The sequence below is a fragment of the Oncorhynchus keta genome, chromosome 34, assembly GCF_023373465.1.
Source record: "Oncorhynchus keta strain PuntledgeMale-10-30-2019 chromosome 34, Oket_V2, whole genome shotgun sequence".
NCBI lineage: Eukaryota > Metazoa > Chordata > Actinopteri > Salmoniformes > Salmonidae > Oncorhynchus > Oncorhynchus keta.
In genome coordinates this window covers 18,350,492-18,361,660 of record NC_068454.1, presented here as the reverse complement: position 1 = coordinate 18,361,660, position 11,169 = coordinate 18,350,492, and the positions used below count along the sequence as shown (strand labels likewise).

Below are 11,169 nucleotides of genomic sequence, written 5' to 3'. Positions count from 1 at the left end.
AGTTGTTTATTTATTTATATTTTTGTTTGTTAAAAAGGTGGGGCTCATTCTTGACACACACAAGAAACTGTTGAGAGTGAAAAACCCAGCAGCGAAGCAGTTCTTGACACACTCAAACCAATGCACCTGGCACCTACTACCATACCCCATTCAAAGGAATTTTAATATTTTGTCTTGACCATTCACCCTTTGAATGGCACACCTTTACATTCCTTGTCTCAGGGCTTAACGATCCTTCTTTAACCTGTCTATTCCCCTTTATCTACACTGATTGGTGACATCAGTAAGTGATCATAGCTGGATTCACCTGGTCAGTCTTTGTCATGGAAAGAGCAGGCGTTCTTAACGTGTTGTACACTCAGTGTGTACCAAACACTTTTAAGGAAGTGCTCTTTAACATTTCACATAAGATGTTATTCCATGTTGTCCAAATTTGTTGATGTTGATGTAAATCTCTGATTGATGTTTGGGAAAACCATGCGGAGTACTTATTTAGCTTTTTGAACATCATATTTTTGACATGAAGGATATTGTATGTTACTATTGCAATGATGTCAAACCATTGAAATTATTCAGCATTTGTTTTATTCTTCCAGAAATCTATACCAAAATTACAAATATTTCTGATCAAATGTAATCATCAAGTTAAGACATTATCCCTAGTTAATAATAAAAATAATGACATCTTCTTGAATCATAATAATGCCATTGTTTTTCTGAGTGAATACATTTTCACAGTTCTTTACTACCTGTGTGTTTTGTTTTGTAGTAGAAGTGTTTGATGTAGTGATGTAAATAGTTGATTACAATTACGTTCATTTGTATAATGAACATGTGTGCCTGATATTTGTAAATTGCATTTAGAATAATAACAAACAAACAATCCTGCAACAAGCTACACAGTCATCACATGATTATTTAACTATTATTTTGAATCACGGCCTACACAGGTCAAACCCTGACCCGGTCAGACAACGCTGGGTCAATTGTGCGCCGCCCTATGCGACTCCCAATCGCTGCTGGTTGTGATACAGCCTCGAACCTTTCAGAGTACCCTTCTAGCACGGAGATGCAGTGCCTTAGACCTCTGCGCCACTCGGGAGCCCAGGTGGATTGCAGAGAAGTGTCTGTTAACGTTGATGTTAGGATCATGTGCGTATGCGAGATGATCTTGGTTTGGTAAGATTAAACGATACATATTATAAGAAAGGATTTTAAAAATAAACAAACAGACTGTATTCAACCTTAACGGATCCCCAACCTAGACCATCGTTTTTGTCGCCCTCTGCAGGCCACAAACCACACAGTTTCACATTCAGTAGATCAATTGGAAAGAAACCGATTTGTTATATAAATTAATTCCCTCAAAATAATATTGAAATTAAAGTACAATATTTAAATTAAAACGTATCAACCAGCCAAACTCATTTTTGGACGTCACAGCATTGCGACGGAATGGACTAATCTCTGACTCATTCTGATGACGTACTTCACAGTCCAGTAAGTTGACAGCTCAACAACGCGTTTCCACAATGCAAAAAAAATAAACAAAATAACCACGTTTCACGTGTTTGTTGGCATTTTTTTTGTAGTTCTCCATGAGCTGAATGCAGAGCCTTTGAACTAAACGTATTCTATAGATTTTAGTCCGTGGTTTCCCAATCAAAATGTCGTTTCTTATGGATTCTGTGATCATGTTCACCTCACAGGTAAGAATTGCTAGCTAACGTTAGCTGTTCTTGGGTGGCTGTTCTTCTCGCTAGCTAACAGTTACTGTAACCTTACAAACAACTGCTAGCTACTATAACACCACTTTTGGCTCCCTTTGCTTAGCCAGCTATTATGTTAGCCAGCTAGAATGATTGCACATACACTGTCTTGGGCAAATTACTAACGTGAAATCTTTCAACTTCCCAGGTGCTCTTCTTTGGCTTTGGGTGGCTGTTCTTCATGCGGCAGCTGTTCAAGGACTATGAGGTATGTTATATAGTTACTACACAAGTACTGTTATATTAGTTATGATTTGGTAGACATTCATCTACATGCCTTGTCTTTATTCTTGTAGCTTGGTGTCGTTATGTTTTCTGGACCGTTTTTGTTTAAAGAAAAGTTGGGAGAACCTGCTAGAAACAGAAACAGACAGATCCATCAGCATGTTTGTTTACACAGCAGTGATCTACAGAGACTGATCTAACCCTGTGGTCATGTTCCGGTCAACAGGTACGGCAGTATGTGGTCCAAGTGGTGTTCTCCATCACTTTTGCCTTCTCCTGCACCATGTTTGAGCTCATCATCTTTGAGATACTGGGTGCCTTAGAAACTAGGTAAGTACAATGGTTTAATTCATTCTTTACATCACCACGTTCATTCAGTATGATACTTTTCTCTCCATTAACCAGCTAACATAGACTAGCCGATGTCTCATAGATGTCCGTGTCCCTCAGTTCCAGGTATTTCCACTGGAAGTTCAACCTGTATGTGATTCTACTGGTTCTAATCTTCGTGGTGCCATTTTATATCGGCTACTTTGTCGTCAGCAACATCCGCCTTTGTGAGTGACATTTTATCCATGTTATTCCATCTGTAGCATAATTCCAGTGATCCTTCTGTGTTTGATGCTACAGAGGATATGATGGGTGCTGTCTTGCTGGGGATTCTCACACGCAGTCTCTGAAGTGTGTGTTTGTGTTCAGTGCAGAGACAGAAGCTGCTCTTTGCCTGTGTCGTCTGGTTTACCTTCATGTATTTCTTTTGGAAGTTGGGGGACCCTTTCCCCATCCTCAGTCCCAAACATGGTGAGTGACTACCCTGCCCCGTCTCCCTATTCTCACTGCTGTGTTTAAGACCCTATTCCAAACAACCCGTAGCCACTAATCATAGTCACCTTTTGTAGAGCTGAAAGTTTGGCAGGTAGCCTAGTGGTTTCAGTATTGGGTCAGTAACTGAAAGGTCGCTAGTTCGATTCCCCGAGCTGACAAGGTGAAGCATCTGTTGATGTGCCCTTGAGTAACCCTAATTGTTCCAGGTTCGCTGTTGTTAATGGCAGACCCTTGCTGTGACCACACTGAGGGTGTCTCTGGGAGAGTGGGATATGCAAAAAATGCATGCATATTAATATACACTTGTACATGTGTGAAATAGGACAAATATAAGCACCAAATTCTTATAAGGATTGTAACAGTGATTGTACATAATGTTGCATACCTGTTTCTGTACCTCAGGTATCCTGTCCATCGAGCAGCTGATCAGTCGTGTTGGGGTCATAGGGGTCACGCTGATGGCTCTATTGTCCGGCTTTGGTGCTGTCAACTGCCCTTACACCTACATGTCCTACTTCCTACGGTTAGTGCACTAAGTCTGTATAGACCAAAACAGCATTAAACAACTACATTACCTACAATCCCATTCTCTAACTCCCCATAGACGCCTACTACTCTACTCCTCACATACTCTACTTGTCACAACTAAATAACCTACACTCTCATTCCCCACTATCCTTACTACCCTCACTACCTGTATACCTGTGTGATGCATCTTTATCTACAGGAATGTGACAGAGAGTGATATTCTTGCCTTGGAGAGGAGACTTCTTCAGACCATGGACATGATCGTCAGCAAAAAGAAACGGTGAGGGAGAGGGATAGGGGAATATATTTCTATAGAGAGAGCATAGAGACCATCACCTTTTTCTGATAATCAAATCATTCTCAGGCTCTAGTTTTCTGTTTTCCTGTGCCAGTGTTTGGTGTCATGCCTTTTCTGTTTTGTCTGTGCAGCATTGCCATGACGCGGAGGCAGATGTACCAGCGAGGGGAGGACCAGAACAAACAGACTGGATTCTGGGGCATGATCAAGAGTGTCACCTCCTCACCACCAGGCAGCGAGAGTATCCTTCACACATCCTAATGGGAAGTGTGTGTGCTTTTATTGTGTGTCTGTGTACAGTTCCTTGACCCCCCCTCTCCAGATTTGTCTCTGATCCAGCAGGAAGTGGATGCTCTGGAGGAGCTGAGTCGCCAGCTCTTCCTGGAGACAGTAGACCTGCAGGCCACGAAGGTAATGCATGTGCATGTTCGCATAACGGGAGCGTGACCACCGGTCCAGTTGAACTCTGATAAAAACCCTATTTACTATTGAGGAGCAGACTGTATATCATTCAAACACGCATCTTTATTTGAACTATACAGTGCCTTGCGAAAGTATTCGGCCCCCTTGAACTTTGCGACCTTTTGCCACATTTCAGGCTTCAAACATAAAGATATAAAACTGTTTTTTTTGTGAAGAATCAACAACAAGTGGGACACAATCATGAAGTGGAACGACATTTATTGGATATTTCAAACTTTTTTAACAAATCAAAAACTGAAAAATTGGGCGTGCAAAAGTATAAAGCCCCTTTACTTTCAGTGCAGCAAACTCTCTCCAGAAGTTCAGTGAGGATCTCTGAATGATCCAATGTTGACCTAAATGACTAATGATGATAAATACAATCCACCTGTGTGTAATCAAGTCTCCGTATAAATGCACCTGCACTGTGATAGTCTCAGAGGTCCGTTAAAAGCGCAGAGAGCATCATGAAGAACAAGGAACACACCAGGCAGGTCCGAGATACTGTTGTGAAGAAGTTTAAAGCCGGATTTGGATACAAAACGATTTCCCAAGCTTTAAACATCCCAAGGAGCACTGTGCAAGCGATAATATTGAAATGGAAGGAGTATCAGACCACTGCAAATCTACCAAGACCTGGCCGTCCCTCTAAACTTTCAGCTCATACAACGAGAAGACTGATCAAGAGGCCCATGATCACTCTGGATGAACTGCAGAGATCTACAGCTGAGGTGGGAGACTCTGTCCATAGGACAACAATCAGTATATTGCACAAATCTGGCCTTTATGGAAGAGTGGCAAGAAGAAAGCCATTTCTTAAAGATATCCATAAAAAGTGTCGTTTAAAGTTTGCCACAAGCCACCTGGGAGACACACCAAACATGTGGAAGAAGGTGCTCTGGTCAGATGAAACCAAAATTGAACTTTTTGGCAACAATGCAAAACGTTATGTTTGGCGTAAAAGCACCACAGCTCATCACTCTGAACACCATCCCCACTGTCAAACATGGTGGTGGCAGCATCATGGTTTGGGCCTGCTTTTCTTCAGCAGGGACAGGGAAGATGGTTAAAATTGATGGGAAGATGGATGGAGCCAAATACAGGACCATTCTGGAAGAAAACCTGATGGAGTCTGCAAAAGACCTGAGACTGGGATGGAGATTTGTCTTCCAACAAGACAATGATCCAAAACATAAAGCAAAATCTACAATGGAATGGTTCAAAAATAAACATATCCAGGTGTTAGAATGGCCAAGTCAAAGTCCAGACCTGAATCCAATCGAGAATCTGTGGAAAGAACTGAAAACTGCTGTTCACAAATGCTCTCCATCCAACCTCACTGAGCTCGAGCTGTTTTGCAAGGAGGAATGGGAAAACATTTCAGTCTCTCGATGTGCAAAACTGATAGAGATATACCCCAAGCGACTAACAGCTGTAATCGCAGCAAAAGGTGGCGCTTCAAAGTATTAACTTAAGGGGGCTGAATAATTTTGCACGCCCAATTTTTCAGTTTTTGATTTGTTAAAAAAGTTTAAAATATCCAATAAATGTCGTTACACTTCATGATTGTGTCCCACTTGTTGTTGATTCTTCACAAAAAATACAGTTTTATATCTTTATGTTTGAAGCCTGAAATGTGGCAAAAGGTCGCAAAGTTCAAGTGGGCCGAATACATTCGCAAGGCACTGTATCTAAATGCCCCAATTGGAGCGATGGAAAAAGGTTGTTTTAAAAATCCTTTTGGAGTGTTCTGGTCCCCCAACGGCAGGCTCGCTTTGAGGGCTCCAGTCCAGTTCCAGATGCATCAGGCCTCTCCTGGGTCGTGTTGTACTGAGTGAAAGACAAAGATTCTGTCAGCAAATGGCACTGTTGCCAAATACACAACTCCACAATTTACAATAAACCAAAATAGTAACTAACTAAAGGAATACAGTAATATCAAAGCAGAAACAAATGATAATGGAAAATAGTAACTCAATTTCACAAGGTAATGTAAATAAAAATGGAGAGGCAAGGGATTGCAGCTCAGGTAATGTTATCAGATGTCCATGTCCTTTCAAGGACAATGTCTATTCACAAATAGTCTTTGGATCAAAAGCCTGTGGGGGGACACTAGTGATTTTAAATCATTCAGATGTGAGCTGGTGGTGTTCAGTCAGAAAATGTGCTATAATCCACAATGTTTTGCAATCCAATGGCAATGTGGAATTCGAGGGTTGACCATGGCTGCGGCTGAAATGAGAGAGGCGGAAGCTAACTAACTCTCAAATCAAATTTTATTGGTCACATACACATGGTTAGCAGATGTTAATGCGAGTGTAGTGAAATGCTTGTGCTTCTAGTTCCGACCATGCAGTAATATTTAACAAGTAATCTAACACTTTCATAACAACTACCTTTTACACACAAGTGTAAAGGAATGAATAAGAATATGTACATATAAATATATGCATGAGTGATGGCCATTCAGCATAGGCAAGATGCAGTAGATGGAATAGAGTACAATATATACATATGATATGAGTAATGTAGGGTATGTAAACATTATATAAAGTAGCATTGTTTAAAGTGAATAGTGATACATTTATTACATCAGATTTTGAATTATTAAAGTGGCTAGAGATGAGTCAGTGTGTTGGCAGCAGCCACTCAATGTTAGTGGTGGCTGTTTAACAGTCTGATGGCCTTGAGATAGAAACTGTTTTTCAGTCTCTCGGTCCCAACTTTGATGCACCTGTACTGACCTCGCCTTCTGGATGATAGCGGGGTGAACAGGCAGTGGCTCGGGTGGTTGCTGTCTATGATGATCTTTTTGCCTTCCTGTGTCATTGGGTGATGTTGGTGTCCTGTAGGGCAGGTAGTTTGCCCCCGGTGGTGCGTTGTGCAGACTGCATTACCCTCTGGAGAGACTTACGGTTATGGGTGGAGCAGCTGCCGTACCAGGCGGTGATACAGCCCGACAGGATGCTCTTGATTGTGCATCTGTAAAAGTTTGAGTGTTTTTGGTGACAAGCCAAATTTCTTCAGCCCCCTGAGGTTGAAGAGGCGCTGCTGCACCTTCTTCACCACTCTTGTCTGTGTGGGTGGACCATTTCAGTTTGTCTGTGATGTGTACGCCGAGGAACTTAAAACTTTCCACCTTCTCCACTACTGTCCCGTTGCTGTGGATAGGGGGGTGCTCCCTCTGCTGTTTCCTGAAGTCCACGATCATCTCCTTTGTTTTGTTGACATTGAGTGTGAGGTTGTTTTCCTGACACCACACTCCGATGGCCCTCACCTCCTCCCTGTAGGCTGTCTCGTCGTTGTTGGTAATCAAGCCTACCCCTGTAGTGTCGTCTGCAAACTTGATGATTGAGTTGGAGGCGTGCAAGGCCACGCAGTCATGGGTGAACAGGGAGTACAGGAGAGGGCTGAGAACGCACCCTTGTGGGGCCCCAGTGTTGATGATCAGCAGGGTGGAGATGTTGTTTCCTTCCCTCACCACCTGGGGTCGTCCCGTCAGGAAGTCCAGGACCCAGTTGCACAGGGCAGGGTGTAAACCCAGGTTCTCAAGCATAATGATGAGTTTGGAGTGTACTATGGTGTTGAATGCTAAGCTGTAGTCAGTGAACAGCATTATTACATAGGTATTCCTCTTGTCCAGATGGGTTAGGGCAGTGTGATTGCGATTGCGTTGTCTGTGGACCTATTGGGGCAGTAAGCAAATTGGAGTGGGTCTAGGGTGTCAGGTAAGGTGGAGGTTATATGATCCTTCACTAGTCTCTTAGGGAAGGGTGAATGTGTTTCAGCCTCCCAGTACCCCAACAGGCCTCCTCTCTGGTTCAATCTGGTTTACAGTAGTTTGTTGTGTGTGGTCTTCCAGTCAGGTCCACGCAGCTAGAAATGCAATCCACAGGTGTGCCCGCATTAATGAGTGCGTAGCACGTAAACCTGTAGAGAATGTCGGCAGGCAGCACTATCAGGAGAACTGTTGGTGATGAGATATGGAGAGGTACTTAGCTTTGAGGAAGGATGAAGTGTTCTCTCGCCCAATTTCCCAAAAGGCTTCCACTCTGTCCCTCCCGCTCGCCGGGCAGCCGTCAATTCGGCACTTTGTCGTTGGGTCCACACAGCTACAGGTTCAATCCACAGATACATTGGCATTAATGAGTGCGTAGTACGCAACACAGCAGAGAATGTCGACATACGGCCCTATCAGGCATTATGTTGGAGTTGGATATGTAGAGGTACTTAGCTTTGGGAAGGGACTTTTCTCTGTCTGCTCTGGTCCAGGTCCGCTCCAGCCACCGCATGTCGTCATCAGTTGCCTCGGCTCTGGCTCTGCAACCGCTCTGCACCCAGCTCACATCGACCCACACTGCTTCTGACCCGCACCTTAAATAAAGGACAGGTGCGAGCTACTCACCGGTCCCAATTTCGTGAAGCTTTAATTACTTACTCTTTTGATCAAAAGGGGGAAGTTTTACAAGGGGCAAAAGAGGTGCGCTTCTATAAATGTCTGGGTAAAACACGTACCAGGTGATTAAGGTTCTGGCGTGGGCATATAATGCAATGTAAGTGGGCAGCTTCTAGTCAGATACATAGTCACCCATGTGACACACACTTAAGATAGTTACATTACATTTACATTTAAGTCATTTAGCAGACGCTCTTATCCAGAGCGACTTACAAATTGGTGCAAACACCTATGACAACCAGTGGAACAGCCACTTGCATCTAAATCTTGTTAGGGGGGGGGGGGGTTAACTTACTACTATGACTACTACTACTAATAATAATAATACAAAGTTAATAAATAGTAATTCAACACTTCATTCGGGGCTTAGAGATTCTCAGGAAGCCCATCACTGCAGCCAACTCCAACACCCCTGGAATGACTTCCAGTTTCTCAATGTCTTCTTCAGAAAAGAGCGGCCACTCCTCGCCAGAGCTCAATCTGGGCTGGTAGGCCTTCGTCACTCCCCTGTAAAATTCAACTTTGCGCCTCAGCTCCATGTGTTTGTGGAATAGACGTTGTTTCTCCTGCTCAGGCAGGTGCTGATTGTGGTAGCGGAAGCTGGCCATTTGTAGGGACTGGGACTTCCAGTACCACTCACAGTTGTAGATCTCTGAGAGACTTGGGAGGACCTGACCTAAATTCACACATAAAACCAGATCTATGGTTATGTACCTAAATGCATTCTAATTATAATGAGAGATACACCAAAAAAATAAGCAATGAACCAATTCCTGGGAAGAACACAATATTTCTTACCATTGTTGATGTAGTCTGATGGTCTTGCTGGAAGATACGGCTGTCCTGGTACCGTCCATGGTACAGACTGGTTGAATTGGCGGTTATTGAAGCTCATTTCTGAATAATGGATAATCTTGGAAAGCAGAAAGTCTTGGGGTTGTTGTCACCAAAGAGTCCACTTCCAAATCAAATGAAAACAAGGTGCCTAACAACCAAACATTCTAAGCTGAAACATTCTATTAGAGTAAACAGTATTTATTTTCAAAGCATACTCTATGTTTTGTATTACCATATTCTAAATACGAATTCTGAGTGTGAATTAACAGGTGTAATGTTATTCACTCAGTGGGGATATCATGATACATTATTTGTATTTTTTTCCCCAACATGCACGCTTGCCTTACACACACACACACACACACACACACACACACACACACACACACACACACACACACACACACACACACACACACACACACACACACACACACACACACACACACACACACACACACACACACACACACACACACACACAATGTCCATGTATAATATGTAGTGGACTAAGGCTATTGTAATGCACGTTTGGTTTTTAGTAATGAGGTGTCTTTGTGCCTCTGTTCTCCGGGCCTGTAGGAGCGGATAGAGTACTCCAAGACATTCCAGGGGAAATACTTTAACTTCTTAGGTTACTTCTTCTCCATTTACTGTGTGTGGAAAATCTTCATGGTGAGTCACACACTTACAGACATGTAGATGTCAATGAAAGCCTTTGACACTTGAAATGCTTGTAATTATACTTCAGTTTTCCATAGTAACATCTGACAAACATATCTAAAGACACTGAAGCAGCAAACTTTCAATTTATATTTGTGTCATTCTCAAAACCTTTGGCCATGATTGTACATACACTTAGGTTGGAGTCATTAAAACCTGTTTTTCAACCACTCCACAAATTTCTTGTTAAACTATAGTTTTGGCAAGTCGATTAGGACACAAAGTAATTTTTCCAACAATTGTTTACAGATAGATTATTTCACTTATAATTCACTGTATCATAATTCCAGTGGGTCAGAAGTTTACATTACACTAAGTTCACTGTGCCTTTAAACAGCTTGGAAAATTCTAGAAAATTCTATCATGGCTTTAGAAGCTTCTGTTAGGCTAATTGACATTTAAGTCAATTGAGGTGTACCTGTGGATGTATTTCAAGGCCTACCTTCAAACTCAGTGCCTCTTTGCTTGACGTCATGGGAAAATCAAAAGAAATCAGCCAAGATCTCAGAATTTTTTTTTGTAGACCTCCACAAGTCTGATTCATCCTTTGAAGCAATTTCCAAACACCTGAAGGTACCACGTGTACTATTGTTTGTACAGATGAACAAGTATAAACACCATGGGACCTGTCTCCTAGAAATAAACATACCTTGGTGCTAAAAGTGCAAATCAATCCCAGAACAACAGCAAAGGACTGTGTGAAGATGCTGGAGGAAACCGGTACAAAAGTATCTATATTCACAGTCAAATGAGTCCTATATCGACATAACCTGAAAGGCCGCTCAGCAAGGAAGAAGCCACTGCTCCAAAACCACCATAAAAAAGCCAGACTACAGTTTGCAACTGCACATGGGGACAAAGGTGGTACTTCTGGAGAAATGTCCTCTGGTCTGATGAAACAAAAATAGAACTGTTTGGCCATAATGACCATCGTTATGTTTGGAGGAAAAAGGGAGATGCTTGCAAGCTGAAGAACAACATCTCAACCGTGTTCTTGGGACCCAACCGGGTGGCAGTATCATGTTGTGTGGGTGCTTTGCTGCTGG

At 42.5% G+C, this 11,169-nt stretch overlaps 1 protein-coding gene across 1 annotated transcript in view; it reads left to right on the top strand.

Moving 5' to 3' along the window:
- The first annotated feature begins 1,476 nt into the window (after positions 1-1,476).
- The window catches only part of si:ch73-390b10.2 (Golgi pH regulator), a 13,999-nt gene continuing 4,306 nt past the window's right edge, over positions 1,477-11,169 (top strand). Inside the window, exons 1-10 of the mRNA XM_052493305.1 lie at positions 1,477-1,709; positions 1,918-1,977; positions 2,221-2,324; positions 2,445-2,551; positions 2,694-2,795; positions 3,222-3,342; positions 3,547-3,627; positions 3,777-3,886; positions 3,968-4,056; positions 9,983-10,075. Coding sequence (XP_052349265.1) covers positions 1,668-1,709; positions 1,918-1,977; positions 2,221-2,324; positions 2,445-2,551; positions 2,694-2,795; positions 3,222-3,342; positions 3,547-3,627; positions 3,777-3,886; positions 3,968-4,056; positions 9,983-10,075 — 909 coding nt within the window. The 5' untranslated portion in view covers positions 1,477-1,667. The remainder of the gene's footprint in view (positions 1,710-1,917; positions 1,978-2,220; positions 2,325-2,444; positions 2,552-2,693; positions 2,796-3,221; positions 3,343-3,546; positions 3,628-3,776; positions 3,887-3,967; positions 4,057-9,982; positions 10,076-11,169) is intronic.